The 15,978-nt window shown below is 63.3% G+C and overlaps 1 protein-coding gene across 3 annotated transcripts in view; it reads right to left on the reverse strand.

The window, feature by feature from the left end:
- Positions 1-15,978, reverse strand: part of COL5A1 (collagen type V alpha 1 chain) — a 156,536-nt gene that overhangs the window by 7,529 nt on the left and 133,029 nt on the right. For 2 of the 3 annotated variants that reach the window (XM_033858986.2, XM_033858984.2), the window contains exons 53-65: positions 15,090-15,143; positions 14,492-14,545; positions 13,611-13,718; positions 13,440-13,493; positions 13,295-13,348; positions 13,056-13,163; positions 11,856-11,909; positions 11,000-11,035; positions 10,569-10,622; positions 9,915-10,170; positions 8,894-9,006; positions 5,600-5,668; positions 1,794-2,027 (exon numbers count right to left, since the gene is read on the reverse strand). In XM_033858986.2, the coding sequence (XP_033714877.1) occupies positions 1,794-2,027; positions 5,600-5,668; positions 8,894-9,006; positions 9,915-10,170; positions 10,569-10,622; positions 11,000-11,035; positions 11,856-11,909; positions 13,056-13,163; positions 13,295-13,348; positions 13,440-13,493; positions 13,611-13,718; positions 14,492-14,545; positions 15,090-15,143 (1,248 nt within the window). Of the gene's footprint in view, positions 1-1,793; positions 2,028-5,469; positions 5,539-5,599; positions 5,669-8,893; positions 9,007-9,914; positions 10,171-10,568; positions 10,623-10,999; positions 11,036-11,855; positions 11,910-13,055; positions 13,164-13,294; positions 13,349-13,439; positions 13,494-13,610; positions 13,719-14,491; positions 14,546-15,089; positions 15,144-15,978 lie in introns of all 3 variants that reach the window. The other variant, XM_033858985.2, reaches the window with a different exon arrangement.

The raw sequence follows: 15,978 nt of genomic DNA on the forward strand, positions 1-15,978 counted from the left end.
TGAGGGATGACTTCACCCGGTGCCTCATGGCCTTCTGGGAGCAGCTTGGCGTCTGCGTCAGGAACGTGAACACATGCTGGACGGCTGAGGCTTCCGGATGCTTCTGGATCTCTTTCCACAGGGAACTGCATCCCTATCTGACCTTAAACAGGGACCAGTTCTGCGCACTCCATGGGCAGGTCTGAAGGACTGACCGTCACCAGTGCCAGGGGCCAGGGCAGCGTGGAGGGGAGGCCGCCCTTCCGGGCACCCTGGCCTCACGCCTGCCCTGCACTCACCTCTAGCCCCAAGGAATCCCTTGGGGGTTATAACTGGATCCTTTTGTAGAGAGAAGGACTGGAGCTTCCCACAGCTGAAGGGTCCATCCCAGTCGCAGCGGGGCAGCCAGGGAGCAGGCGGGACGTGAACTTGGATCCACCCGAGTCCTGCCCTCAGCGGCTACTAGCGACCCAGTGGGTCAGCACTGCCCTCCCACTTTCCTGCCTTGCAGGGCCATCCAGACACTCTGTCTTGGCCAAGTAGCCAGACCACCTCAGCAGGCCTTAGGGAGAACCCTCAGATCCCACACACACGCCCCGAAAGCACAGGACAGGAACGCCCAGCGGGGAAGATGGACGCACAGGCAGGAGCACTGGCTGCTCACCAGCACGCAGAGGCAGCTCAGTGCCCGGGACACCTGTGACCAGCTCTGATACGTGTCCTGGCCACTCTGTACAACAAGGGTGTCGGAGCCAAGTGGTGAAACCTTCTGGAACCAGGAAGAACCAGAAGGGACTGCACGTGGTTCCCTCAATGTGGAAATCCACGGGAAGGGCCCTGACCGGAACTGGGGCCTGGGAATTAGCGAAGAGCTTTCCCGACCTCGAGACCAGAGGCACAGTGCCTTCCAGAGGAGGGTGTCCACAGGCGCCGGCACCGCGAAACTGGCCCTGGACACTAAGTGTCCCCCAAGGGAGCCAGGCTGGGTGGGGGGCCTCGGGCAGGGTCTCTGGGGAGCAGGTGGTGAGAGGCCGGGGGTCTGATGTCAGATGTGACACTAAGACCCGCAGAGGCGGTGCTTCCTGCTGACACCCCCATCTCCAGTCCTGGAAAGGCCACAGGAGGGACACGACCGAGGGTTTCACCAGGACTGGGCCCCGTGCACGGCCCAGGACAGGAGGATGCAGCTCGGACCCGGGCTGCCCAGGGCAGACGCAGCCCCGGGAGGCACAGTCGAGGGGCTGACCCTGGCAAGCGCAGGGGCCGGGGGCCAAAGAGCGAAGCAACCCCAGGCCTGACTGGCTTCTCGGGCCTGAGCAGAATGTCCTTCCCAGAGGGCGGCACAGGGTCCAGGGAGGTGACCCAGTGAGGGCCGGGGGTGTCACAAGGGCTGACACTGTCAATGCCCTCTGAGTCTGCAGGACACCTCCCAGCACGGCCACACTCCCAGGAGCAAACTCAGACTCAGCTCCGGACATTCCCCAAAAGTGGAGGCGTCTCAACTTCCGCATCGGACCAAGAACGCTCCACGTCACAGCAGGCACGGGATCAGGGACCCCGGTCGGCCTTTGCCATCAGGTCTCAGCGTGGCCTTCCCGACCCCAGCTCCGCGGGAAGGTCCCCACCGCTGGCCTGGGGATTCCACGTCCGCCAGCCACGGTCAGCGGCACCGTGCCTGGGCCCTCGCTGCGCACAGGGCCCGGCCCACGGTAGGTGCCCGGGAAGTTCGTGGTGACCGAATGAACTGCGTGAGGCACCGACGGACGCCGTCGCCCATCCCCCCCCCCCCAGGCAGGGCTGCGGGCGACACTCACAGCGCAGCCGTCCACCAGGGCGTGAATGTAGGGGCTGTTATCGTAGGACATCTCCTCATCGTTGGAGCCCAGGAAGCGCATGGCCTTGTCGTAGCTGCCCGTGGCGGCGTCCTGCCAGGCGACCGACTGGTAGCAGTTGTAGGTGATGTTCTGGTGGGCGGAGGCGCTGAGCAGCCGTAGGAAGGTCATCTGGACCACGCCCACGGGGTTGCCTTCCGTGTCCACGTAGGAGAGCTGCAGGGGCACAAGAAGGGGCGCTCAGCAGGGAGGGCACACAGGCTGCGCAGAGCCCCTCGTCCACACGGCCGGGGCTTCCAGAGCTTCAGCCACTCGCTGTCTCCTCTGGAGCGTGGGCTACGCCCAGAGCCCCGCCTGGAAACCTGCTGCACGCCCGGGCCCCGGGCCCCAGGCCAGCATGCACTGGGCTCTCTGGGGGGTTCCCTGGAACACTGTGAACCACGCCTCATTCCTTTCAGGGACCTAGATAACCCGCCCACTCTACTTTACCTGGTTGGTCCCTACTCAGCCTCCAGGGTTCAGCTCATGTGCCTCTGCCTCCAGGAAGCCTGCCAGGGTTAGGTGCCCTCACCCCCCTTGGCCCGGTTCAGTGTCCATCTTTCCTACTGGCTGTCAGGCCCTCCACACCAGCACTGGACTCCTGTGTCAGAGGCACCTGGGGCCTGGTCTGCAGCCCTCCCTGGACCATGAGTACCCTGAGGGCATGAGCTTGGCATGTACATCCCTGTCACTGTGCCCCGATGCCGGAGAAAAAACGGTGCTCGTTAGATCATGCTAATACATGAAAACCACTGGCTAATCTCTGTGACGTACAAGGACCTGGCTGGGGCCATGAGAATTGGAGACAGGAAGGGCAGGTGGCTTCGGGGAGGAAGGGGTCTGAGGCACGGGGTCTTGGCCAGCAGACAGGAAGGCTGGCCTGTGAGGGGGTCACAGGACATACGGCCAAGAGCCAGAAGCCTGGAGGGACCAGGCACCATCGTGGAGGCACAGGGGAGAGGCCCTTCTTGCCCCTGCCCGGGCATGGAATCCAGTGGAAAGCAGAGTGGGCCGTGCCGTGGCCTGGGGTGGTCAGCCCACACTGAGCGGGCAGCCCGGGGCGCTCTGGCGGCAGGAGCCTCGCTGAAAGCCCCGCTCTCTGCCAGCAAACCCAGGGAAGCACCGGGAGACAGTGTTGGTCCTCCAGTGGCTTCGCAGCATCGCAGGTCGGATGCACGCGGGGCTGAGAGCTCAGCCGGGCGCGGGCCAGTGCCAGGCGTCCGGAGAGACGGATCGGTTTCCGCGTCTTCTAAACTGCAGCTTTCTGAGCTGCTGGACACAGCAGGGGCGGGGGCGGCCCTTAGCCCCTGGGACGAGGCGGCTCTCTCCTCTCCCTGAAGGCCCTCAGCGTGAGAGGCCAGGCTCTCCTCACACACCCAGCAGGGCAGGGTGGCCCATCACGTCTCCCCGTGACGCACAGACGGACGTCAGCACAGACGACGCACAGACGGACGTCAGCATCTGAGACCCGCGTTTCTCTTCCCTGCTCTGTCTCGGACCCTAGCCCCCAGCCTACCCTAAGAGAGCCGTCCTGAACACACGAGCGAGAATTTAAGCCGATATTGTGAACGTATGTATAGAGACGTCTATACAGTTAGAGCTGAAGGCGGTGAGCCAGGCCTGGGGTCCTGCCCTTGCCGCCGGAGCGGGGGGAGCGCAGAGCTGCTGGCCAGCTCCCCACACAGCCACCAGACACCGACTTCCAGCCGGACCTTGAGGAGGGAGAGTGAATACCAACCGCAGTCTGGGCCATTGGCTGTTCCTCCTGGACGGAAGGCGACTGACTGTAGGAAGGACGCATGCGCAGAGAGAGGCGGGCAGTGCTGGACGCAGAAGGACCTGAAGCCCCCAGTGCCGGGCAGGTGGAGGACGACAGGCACGGCCAAGCCCCGCCCCACGATGGAGTCCCAGAGCCCCGTCATGAGGCCCCGCCCTCCCGGCGGGAAGCAGCTCTGCAGTATCACCTTCACGTGGGGCGCCCAGGGCAGCCGGCCCAGAAAAGCACCTCTTTCTTCAGGGAGGGACCTGTATTTATGCCCTGTCCGCTCTGATGGTCACAGGCTGCTAGAAATGATGCAGCAGGAAAATGCCAAAGATGCGGTGATGTTTCCCCTAGACTGTCCCTTCACCTCCATCCTTGGTCAACTGTCTGCGAAACAGGACCCAAGCAGCAGACAGGCTCTGGGCTGGTGGCTGAAAGTGGGTGTTCTCTACCTGCTTCCACAGAGCAACGGGGTGGGTGTGTGGGGCCCTGTCTGGAGAAGGCCACCAGCACGGCTGCAGAAAGGACCACGGCCCCGGCTCCTCCTGACTCCCGCGCCCCCCACCCCCCCACCTCTATCCACCCGGCTCAAGGGCCCCGGGCACTGCCTCCCCGAGTGGGCGTCCACTTCAGGTCCTTCTGCCTGCCAGTGGCTCCTTCCCGAGGATAGCACCGAGGAGGTGAAGGAGAGAAGAAACAGCAGGAGAAAAAGGGGGTGAGGGTGCCGGAGGTCCCCACACAGAGACGAGAGGAAGTCCCCAGACGTGGCAAGGTGAGCGCAAACCTTCAGTATCTGGAAAGAGCCGCAGTGGCTGGGAATCAGGGCTACGGGCCGTGAGATATTAATTGAGCACGAGTACCCCCGGGCCTAGGAACGGGGGGTCCCCAAGTGCAGCGGGCAGAGGCCGCTGGAAGGCCCTACTCTGAGTCCTGGGGGAACGTGGCCCTGGGACCCCCCGGGGAGCCAACTGAGGGCAGAGGGTCGGGCCCGCAAGTCGTGGACCCGAGAGCTGGCTTCTGAGTGAGAAGGACGTCCTTCAAGGATGGCCCAGGTGGGACACTAGCCGAAGAGTGAACGCAGGAAGCAAAGGGGGCTCTCGTGGCACCTGCAACGCGGCCACATCTGGAACCTAGTCCTTGAACTTGCCGGGAAGGGAGCATAGAACTCTGCACTTGATTCCGGAAACGGGCCCAAATCAAAACTCCCGAGATGCTCGGGGAAAACACCCTGCCGCGTGGCAGCAGTCGCCGGCCCCATAGGATCGGGTCCAAATGGCCTCGGCCTCTATACCGGCTAGAAAAGCATCACATCCAGAACTTTACAGGGATGCCAGTTGCCTTTCACCTCCAGGATGGCCTACTTAAGACTGGCTCCCCAGAAGTTAACACAGGGACCAGCACGTCGTGGGCGATGCAGCGGAGAAGCCCAGGGTCCCGTCGGCAACCGGAATGGCCCCTCGGCCCCCAGCCACAGCAGGGGCAGGGCACAAGTAGGACGGATCCTGGAAAGAACTGGATGGTTTAATGGTCCAGGACCCACTTCCTCCAAGCTGCCCGCTAGGACTTAGCAAAATAAACCCTCCACTCCTGGTGTCTCTGGTCTCAACTCCTGGCGGCACCCAGCGGGGGCTCTGAATGCCAGCTTCGTGTCCTCCACCCGAAGAGACAACCGTCCAGCTGCTCCCGGCTACAGTGAACCCTCGTCAGCGTGGCAGGAGGGGCCGGCCCGCGTCTGGCGGTCGTGGCCGTGGAGCAGTTTGGCCAGAGGGCGAGAGCAGGTGCGGCGCTGGGGGCGATTAGTCCCATGCAGAGCCGAGCCAGGCCGTGCCGCAAGCAGACAGCCCCGTGGCCACTTACCAGGGACCCTCGCTTGTACTGACTGTACCAGGTGGAGGGCTGCTCTTTGGGCCAGCGGGCCATTTTACTCTGCAAGATACGAAACGGGTGGGTTTAACGGACACTGCACACGAGTCGAAGGCCGTCTTACCAGTTTGCCACGCTTGAATTCACTGAACCAGGAACCCGGGTTTTCTTTGGGCCAAGAAGTGATTCTGGCCTAAACATCGAGGCGGGAGGTGGGGAGGGAGAGAAACAGAGAGAACGACAGTGTTACTTCTGCCTTCACGAGAAATGCTCCCACGTCCTGCACACACGCCTGCTCCCCGCCCAAGCGGGCCTGCGTCCTGCCCTCACGGAGATGCAAGATGGCCTCCTGGGAGAAGATCCCTTAGGTGCACCTAACTCCCCCAGAGCTGGGCACTCGCTCCAGCATGGACCCCTGACCGCGATGGGGACGGGGGAGCCCTGGTGCCTTCCAGGCGCGAGCACCTGCTTCACGTGCAGGGCCACGAGAGCCTGCATCTGACCCGTTCTGGGTATCCAGCACCTAGGACAGAGCCTGGCACCTCGTGACTGCAGAAAACTGCTCGTGGAGTGAACTAATGAAGGGGTGAACGGGCGGATCCTCACTCGTCTCGCCCAGAGACTATCATCTACTACTGATAGGCTGAGAGCAGACAGGTGGGCGTTCCCTGATTCGATCCCCTGATCTGGGGGCGTGGCTCCATCTCCAAGGCCTCTACCTGCGGACAGAGTGGGCAGGAGACCCTACTGAGGTCCGGCTGGGTGTGAGGCGTGCATGTGTGTTTCTGCATAGGATGTGGGCGTACATGGTGTGTGTGAGCGTGGTGTAAAATGGTGCGTGTGCAGCGTGTGTGCCGGGTGTGTGGTGGGGTTTTCTCTCTGGGGAGAGTGACCACAGGTCCAGCCTGTTCCCAGCTGTCCCTCCGGTGCTCTGCCTGGGCGCCAGGTCCCGTTCCCCATTCCCTGGCTTCTCCTCTGAGCTGGCCTCGTGCAGGGGATCCTGAGAAGTGGCCCCACTGGAGGAAGAGCAAGCCCAGCCTGCCCCCCGCCCCTCGGGACTCTCCCCTCTGGTTCCAAACCTGCTGCTGTCAGCACTGCGCCCGAAAAGCACGAAGGCCGCCTCCTCCCAGAGCAGGACCAGAGGCGTGGGCAGGTTGGCGCCTCGTCCAGACTTCTGCCCTCCATCCCCAGCCCTTCCGCCACCAAGGGGGCCCTGCAACCCGGGAGACTGGGCAGAATGCCTCAACCCGCCCGAGGCTCCCAGCCCGTGGGGCCCTGGCGGTCAGCACTGGTGCAGAGGACAGGCAAGGAGCAGCGGGCGTCACTCAGCGCCCCAAGCCCACCGTCCGCCTGGCTCCACCACCAGCAAGGGCTCCTGGGGGGCGTCCTACTGGCTCTCCAGCAGCGAGGCCGTTTGCAGAGGACAGACAGCAACAAAAGAATGAGCCAGCATTTTTCCACTTGATTTTCCTCCTGGGCCTCTGCCAGATGCAACGGTCCTGAGGTTTGAATTTCCTTGTGAACCACAGGGGTCTTGTTGCCAGGAGTGTGGGTTCCCAGGGATTTAAAATTCCAGGTAGGGAGAGCGTGAACATGAAACAGGGGTCCCCAAGACATCCACGTCAGTGCAGAGCCCCTGTTCCTGCCGGCCCACAGGAGTGCCGGAGCTCCCCTCGGTGACAGTGAGATTTAGGGAGAGGGCACCTCTCCCTCCAGAGGAAGTGGCTCTGGGCGCTGGGGCAGCCGGGAAGCCGAGGACCACAGGTTGCCCGGCTCCTGCCGTGCCCCACCCTGAACCTGCACGGGTACCATGGCTGCGGCTCCAGGAACCCACTGCCCTCGGCGTGCGGCACGGGATGGGGAGCCCTCTGGGAGGGACATTACGGAGGAGGGTCTGTCCAGGCAGATGCAAAGGGCACTGCGGCCAAAGTCTCCACCATCTTCCCAGGTAGAGACCTCGCCCCCCTTCCTCACCTGTCCTGGGCCACAGTGCGCCTGGCCTCCAACGCCTGCTTGAGAGAAAGCAGCACACGCCTGCCACACACGCCTGTCCCTGCACGCCATCCACACGCCACCCACCCGCCACCCACATGCCATCCACACGCCACCCACACGCCATCCACGTGCCATCCACACGCCACCCACGTGCCATCCACCAGCCATCCACACGCCATCCACCAGCCATCCACGTGCCATCCACACGCCACCCACACACCATCCACAAGCCACCCACACGCCATCCACGTGCCATCCACACGCCGCCCACCCACCACCCACGTGCCATCCACACGCCACCCACACGCCATCCACGTGCCATCCACACGCCACCCACGTGCCATCCACCAGCCATCCACGTGCCATCCACACGCCACCCACACACCATCCACAAGCCACCCACACGCCATCCACGTGCCATCCACACGCCACCCACCCGCCACCCACGTGCCATCCACCAACCATCCACGTGCCACCCACACGCAACCCACACACCATCCGCACACCATCCACCCGCCATCCACACACCATCTGCACGCCATCCACACACCATCTGCACGCCATCCACACGCCATCTGCACGCCATCCACCAACCATCCACGTGCCACCCACACGCAACCCACGCACCATCCGCACACCATCCACCCGCCATCCACCAGCCATCCACACGCCATCCACCAGCCATCCACGTGCCACCCACACGCAACCCACGCACCATCCGCACACCATCCACCCACCATCCACACACCATCTGCACGCCATCCACCCGCCATCCACACACCATCTGCACGCCATCCACCAGCCACCCACATGCCACCGCACACCACCTGCACACCCATCCACACACACTGGTTCACACCCTTCCGCACACACAGAGACCCCACCACAGAGGCGAGGACGCTGAAAGACCACAGAGGAGACTCAGATCGACACCCCACAAAACCTCCACGGATCAGAACCTCGCTGAACAGACTGTGAGGGACGCATGGCGCTCAGGAGCGACTACCCAGGAAGCTGACGCTAAGAATTTCAGCAAACGCCAGCTCCTAAAAGACGTATTTGGGTCACTTTCGCTCCCAAAAGTCCTTCCATGGGTTTCAGGTTGCTCTGAGATCAGAACTGTAGGGTCATTTTAGAAAGGATTTGACCAACCAGTGGCGGAAATCCCAGCCCCAGGCGTGGTAGGGGGAAGATAGCCACGAGCCAACCACCCCTTCAACTTCCACAAATGAGGCTGCACTAAGCCCGTCCCATTGCTGGAAATTTCTTCCTAAGGCAGATTCAAGTCTACTTGCGGAGGGACAGCCGTGAGTTTAGATCTGGCCCGTTTCTGGCTTTCATTCTTAAAGCTGCCCGCACGTGAAATGCCTGGAGCCCTGGCCCGGCCCCACCGGGAGAGGAGGCCACGGAGGCGGGTACTCACCCCCTCGGACTTCTTGTCGGGGAAGACGCACGTCGAGCCCCCGGCTGTGAAGTTGCAGTAGACTTTGAAGGAGTCCCTGGAGCAGCCTTGGTTCGGATCCACCCAGTATTCACCTGGATCGCAGGGTTAGGGGTGGGGTTAGGGAGGGAGGCGGGTCGGGAGAGCTGCTCCTTGGACAGTTCCAGAAGCAGCTGCCACATCTCAGTCCAGCAGGGCCAGCACACAGCCCGGGCATGTGCCGCAGCACAGCCCTTTCTGGGCTTTGCCCAATGGCATCCTGCTGGGCCCATGGAGTGACAGGGACAGACGCATCACCAAGAGCACAGCTGGAGCGTGAGGCCCACGGGGCCCAAGCTCTGCCTGCTGGCGGGTGGATGGGAACCCAGAGGTGCTCCAGGGAAACTAGAAGTTCACGTACTTAGGATCAGAGTCAACTGGAACCACAGGCACCCCTTAAATCTTGCAGAAGAGTTCATCCTTCCCAGAGCAAGCCAGTGGGATCTTATTTTCTAGCAGGTAGGTAGTGCTTGGCTAGTAATGGTGAGAATGGGACTGAAGTTCTGGAGTCTAAATAGTACTTTCCCAAGTACAACTTCAAATACCAGCACGAGGACTCCTGCTAACACTGACAGCAGCTGCGGCCAACACCACGTCAGGCCCAAAGCATTTCATACACTGTATACACGTCCTCTGATAGGCACGTGTTTTAATTCCCATTTTGTAGGTAGGGATCATGGGACTCCGGGTAGAGCAGGTTACCTGCCAGACAGTGGCTAAGATTAGACTAGACCCCGGCTCTGCGTGACCTCACAGACTTGACCTCTTTCCCCGGCCTCCCAGGACGGCTTCCCCTCCTACTATGATGCCTCGTCAGGTGACAAGGGGGACCTGCATCCCCACTGCACCAACGGGGACCTGAGGCCGAGCGAGGTGCGTGCCCGCCCAGGCCTGGGTCCCTCCCACCACACCGGCTGCTCAGCCCCGACCCCTCCGTTTGTCCCCGGGTCCACGGTCGCCTTACCGTCGGGGAAGTCAGGGTGGCAGAGCTGAAGGTCTTTGCAGGTGCGCGCGGGGTTCTGCTGCGTGCCCAGGGGTCGCTTCATCTGCTCGATCTCCAGCTTCAGCGAGTTGAGGGAGCCGAAGATCTCCTCCATGCCGTCCGCGTAGTCCATGTAGTTCTCACCCTCCCCTTCGTCCATCAGCTGGCTGGCGTCGATGTTCCGCCGGGTCCTGGACGCCTGGATCGGCAGGGGCTGGATGACTTCGCCTGGGGGGCCCTGGGTGTGGAAGAGGGACAGTGAAGGATGAGAGAGGACGAGGCAGCCCCGCGTGGTGGCCGGGCCGGGACCGCCAGGGCCGCACCTGCAGGGTCCTGGGCCGCAGACGCCGGCCCCTCCTGGTAGTACAGTCCTTTTCCCTCTTCTCTGTCTCTGGAACATTCCACACCCATCCCTCGGGGCCCTGTCTAGGGCTGCCTGCTCCTGCCACACACACGCATGCACGCACACACACGCACACACACGCATGCACGCACATGTGCACACACAGAGGCACCTGGGCACACACACGCACGCACACACACACGTTTTGGGATTGAACCACACAGTTGCTTCCACGATTCCCTCGGTGTTAGGAGAACCCCCATCTGGCTCCCAAGTCCTCAAGGGCTACTCACCGGCAGGCCGGGGGGTCCTGGCTGGCCTGCTTCACCCTTCGGGCCAGTTGGACCCTGGGGAAAAAGGAAAGAGAACCAACCTTGGTCACTGAGGCCTGATGTGACTTGAGTCCCCCTTGAGGTCTAGAATGATCCCCGGAAACACGTGGAGAAGGTGGAGGGACAAACCTAACATGCTGGGGCCCCTTCCCAGTCCCAGGTGTGAGAACTGGACACCTCAAGGAGGGGACTTAGGGGGACAGAGCCCTTTCTGCAAGGCAGGGAGCCTCAGTCTGAGATGACTCAGGGCAGCCCAGCCACAGAGGAGGGGTGTGAACGACCGGCCCCAGGAGTCAAGGGGGAAAGGGGACCCCAGGGCGGTTCTCATCCAAGGGTGATGCACGTCCCCCCCCCCCGGGGGGCATGGGCCGCTCAGGGGCAACACCACTTACTGAGGATCCCTTAGCACCTTTTGGACCAGGAGGGCCCTGCGGAGAGAGGGGCAGAGCGTCAGCTGGTGGGCGGTCCCTTCCCCTCCCGGCACCAGCCTGCTCTTCACGCCCTCCTTGCACCTGTGTCCCCCCTCCAAGAGTCTATGCTTGTACTTGCTTGACAGGGGAGGTGGGCGGGGGCAGGCACGCACCCACACGGAGGCCAGGAGGGTCCCGAGTGCCCCGGGTCAGCCTCCCACCCGCCCCAGCAGGGAAATCACAGCTCAGGCAGCCAGAGGCCCTGACACGGAGCCGCTCCAGCCCTCGCAGCAGCCCACAGCAGGGGCCAGCATCAGACCAGCCGGGGCTAGCTTGGGCCACGTGCACCCGGGCCCAGGTGGGGCTCAGAGGCTGACTAGTTTCGGGTGAGAAGAGACTCAAGGCCGGAGGATGTCTTTGCAGTCCTGGGTCTCCCAGCTGCATGGGGGGGCCCCAGGCTGGTGACTAGAAGACGGGACACCAACTCCTCACACCCGGGCCGGGCTGGCTCTGCTCATGCTGATGGGGAGGGTGGGGGGGCAGCCCCCAAGGTGCCTACCGTGGGCTGTCCACATGCCCTACAATGCCCGGAGACAGAGGCTCCCCACTTCTCCTCCCCAGCCTGAAACCAGAGCCCAGTGACCGCACTTCCTTGCTTCCACTGCTCGGAACGCGCATGTGAATTAACGAGCAGATCAACCCGTGGTGCGGGGCACCAGGTCCACCTGGGCGGTGGCCCAACCCCAGGGGGTCCCATGACTTCCCTGTAACTCTGAGGCCCATCCCCCCACTCTCCCAGGACAACCCGGGGAGCCGCGCGCCCCTCCCAGATACGCACCGGCAAGCCAGGGGGGCCCGGGGGGCCGATCGGGCCCGAAGGACCAGTGATACCCTGAAAGGAGCAGAAACGCAGTCATCGGTGTTCGGATCAGGAGGGAGCCTGTCCTGCAGCCACGCCCCTTGGTTCTCGTTGGCCTCTTCCCCCAACACGGGCTGGCCACGTGCGAGGGGAGCCCTCGCTCCCTGCTGGGCCCGGCAGGGCCTGAACACCTGCTGTGAGGCGGGGCACCCGGCGCTGCTGCCCGCAGGGCGGTGGGGGGGGGCGGCTGAGTGTGAACGCTGCCTTCTAATGTTCTAATGTGAACCGTCCCTGCCTGGTCCCCTCTGGCCGCTTTCCGCTCCCGAAGCAGGGGCCGCGGGGCGGGGGCGGCAAGCGTCCTGGGGTCCTGTCTGCTCTGTCTGTCCATCCAGCCTCCCAGTGGCTTCTCCCACGCTCGGAGTTTGCAGCCTCTGAGCCGACCCTCTCTCCAGGTCTCAGTGCCACAGGGAGACACCATGGACGAGGCCGGGCTGGGGGACGTCACCCCACAAGCTTCCTCCCCGCCTCACGGCTCTGCCGCCTCCAACTCTGTCTCGGGCGTCCTGTCCTCTTCCAGGTCAGGTGCAGGCCAAGGTGGGCAAAGCACGGGGGCACATGTGAGCCTGTCACACCTGGCTTGGGAAGCGGTCATTCACAGGCTGGAGTGCGGCCCTGTGGCCCTGACATGGGGACGGGAAAGACCGGCCTGCCAGGTCCCCCCGCCCCCTGCCTCCACCCGCTTCCCGCCTCTCCTGGCCATGGAATCCACTGCAAGCAGCTCCCAGGCGCAGGACGGGCGAAACCTGCAGGCTAAGGGTTCCCTGGCTGTGGTTTCCTGGGGGCTTCAAACTCCAATTAGCGACGGGTTCCCAGGCAAGTCTAGGGTCAGGGGTGCACACACGGGGTCAAGGTGGGAGCAAGGAGGTGGCTGAGTGTCGCCAGTGACCTCCTGGACAATTAGCTGGGTCGGAGGGTCTCGCACAGACTGGGGGGAAATGACCTTCACTTCTGAGGTCACCAGGACCACGAGGGCTAATGAGGGCCCGGGCTGGGCTCCAGTTCTGCCCCAGGTTGCTGTCACCTGGGCGAGCCCGTGCCCTCAGCTGTTCCCATCTTGATTTGATGGACGTGGGGACGTCCTTCCGGCTCTAACGAACACAGAGCCAGCAGCCCACGCACCTGTTCTCCCTTAGGGCCAGAGGAGCCCTGCGGGCCGGGGAGGCCGCGGTCCCCCTTTTCTCCCTGTTCGCCCGGAGGTCCGATGAGCCCGATCAAGCCCGGATGTCCCTGTGGGAGAATGAAGGGGCGTTGGCGGTGGCGACACCTCCCGTCCAGCCACGCGGGCCAGCTAGACGCGGCAGCGCAGCTGAGTTTCAACCTGAGTTTCAACCACAGAGTCACCTGGAGCCCCATCTCACCTTTTCCCCTTTGGGTCCAGAGTCTCCTTTGAGGCCAGGGAGTCCTGGGGGACCCTGCGGGGGAGGCAGCGGGATCAGAATTCTCGTTCCCAATCCCGCCCTCCGCCACCACCGGGGGCTCCTCGGGAGCATATCCGGGACTCACCATGGGGCCGGGGGGGCCGTCGGGGCCTGGGGCTCCTGGGAGACCTTGCTCACCCTGAAAGACAGTTGACCCTCCATGTGAGTCCCGCCCTGGCCATCCCCGTTCCCGTCCTCACCCCTGCTCCCCTCCCTCTGTAGCCGCGCCCCCCAGGCCTCCCCGGGGGCCACTCACCACAGGGCCAGGGATTCCTCGCAGGCCATCGGGCCCGGGCTTCCCAGGGGCCCCCTGGGGGCCGATGGGGCCAGTCTTCCCAGGAGGGCCTTCCAAGCCGGCTTCTCCCTGCAGGGCACCAAGGAGGACACGGTGGGACCCCAATGCTTGAGGCTCCGGTCACCCCAGCCCAGAATTGCTGCTCAGAAACCCCCAGGAGCCTTGGAGAGAACCCCAGATGCCCCCAGATATCCAGGGGCTGCCCCCGATTCTCCACATTCCTTATCGAGGCCGCCCTGCCCAATCCTCCACCCACCAGTGTCCACAGTCAACTGTGCTCCAGCCTCCCAGCTGTCATGGCCAAAGCGGCAGTTACGGCTGGCGCGGAAGCCCTGGTGGGCACGGCCGCCACGTCCTGGGCAGACGTGGGGCTGGACGAGTTCCATCACTGTCTCAGGCGATGCCGGAGCACCTCCAAGAAGAGGCCCCGCCCAGCACCTCCCGGCGGGGGGGCGGCCTCGAGGGCTCTGGGCACAGGGCTGCACCCTAACCTCACCGCACGGGCACCCCACCGTCTCCTCAGCCCTGACGTGGGCACCGTCACCATCTCTGCTTCACAGGCAAGGCAGCTGAGGCCTGGCCGGGTCAACGCCAGGCCCGAGGGCACCCAGCACTGGCCTCCCCCGCTCAGGCTGGCGGGGCAGACAGAATGCGACAGCAGAGTCGGGGACCCCGGACCCAGAGGCGCAGCCAGCCCCCCTCCCTCTGAGCCCGACCTGCCCCTCTCCGCACGTTCACGCATGTGTCCAGTCCCCAGCCCTGCGGCCACCGTGCCGAGGCGCGCTCCGTAAGGCCTATGCGTGGTCGCGGTCGTGACCACGGCCGGGCTGAAAAGCACTCACCTTAGCTCCTTTCTCTCCCTGCCTGCCTTCGGGACCTATGGGGCCGGGGGGACCCTGGAAGGAGCAAGAGAGCGACACGTGACCAGTGGGTCCGCAGAAGCTCAGTGAGGAGCTGAGGAGGGGCCGTGGAGGTCACTCCCAGGCCCTTAGCACGAGGCCCAGGGCCTCCACGTCCAGAAAAGGCCCCCGGTCGGGCTGCGGAGAGGGCACTCCAGCAGCCTCCCTTCCTGGCTGCACACCAGGGGCCAAGTTTACTGCAGCCCCAGAGAGAGACTGAATCATTCAAGTAGCTTGTTCTGATTTTTCCAAAGGTCTGACCCAGGGGGAAAAGGGGTTTTTTCAGCTCCATGGGTGTTTTTCTCCCACGAAGGCCGTTACTGAGGGCGTCAGCAGTGGGCTCATCCGAAACGGAGCGGAGCATCGACCTAGTGGGTCTGAGATTTGATGATGAGGCAGGAAGCTGAGCAGGGAATGCACTTCAAACAGAAGCGCTTTCCTCCTCGAGCCGCCTAGGGCCCCAGGGTCCAAGCCGGGGCGGGGGAAGGGCACACTTCATTCAGGAGGTTGACGGGCAAGGGCACCTTGCAGCATCACTTACCCTTTTTCCCGGAGGCCCAGACGGACCTGGTTCACCAGTAGGGCCTGGGGATCCCTGGTGTCAGAGAGAGAACAGAGCATTTAGGAATCAGGGACAGTTAAGCTAAGACGTGGCAGGGCTGGGTGGGTCTGAGGCTAAGAAAAACGCAGAGTTTTCAGTCTGATTTGTCCTCGGCCAGCCCTGAAACTGCCTGTCTCTTCTTTTGCAGAATTAGCCCTACGTGGAGGTGGTCCTGGAATCCTCTGCTCTGACCTCTACACTCAGCCCGTGGGCTGCAGCGGCGTAGGGGACCCGCCTGCCACCTGCAGTTCTGCTACATTTGGGGAACGTTCCCACCACGCCTGCCAGCACCCCTTCTGCAGAAGTGGACCCCGAGGCACAGGGAGGGCAGGTGTTGTCCTGGGTCAGCGGCTAGGGAGTGGGAGAACAGCAGACATCTCCCCGGGGGAACTGGCCCCAGAGCCGGTGTCCCGAAGCCTTCAAAACTTGAAGCAACGTTTCAGAACACTTGACATCAGGTGAGAGGCAACGTCTAATGTGAGCTCAGCTCCAGGGGCTGATGTGGAAAGAGCCTTCTGAGGAGAGCATCTGACTCCCATCGGGCAGAAACAGGTCATCCTGACGTTCCGGGGGCGGGGGGGGGGGGGCGGCTTCTGGGGGGGGCGGTCGAGGACGCTGGGCTCTGTGTGCAGAACCACTGTCGGGACTGTGTGTGCGTTTCCCCTTCTGGCAGGAGGGTCCCCAGCTTTCAAGGTTCCTCAGAGGGAGCTCTCGGCCCCCTGTGGTGGTTGAATCACTAGTCTAAGGTAACTGGGTGTAGGTTTTTCTCAGAAATGAACAAAGCAAGTTGTAAACCCCAAGCCCTGACACCTCCCCGAGGAGCTGCGTC

The sequence above is a fragment of the Tursiops truncatus genome, chromosome 6, assembly GCF_011762595.2.
Source record: "Tursiops truncatus isolate mTurTru1 chromosome 6, mTurTru1.mat.Y, whole genome shotgun sequence".
Taxonomy (NCBI): Eukaryota; Metazoa; Chordata; class Mammalia; order Artiodactyla; family Delphinidae; genus Tursiops; species Tursiops truncatus.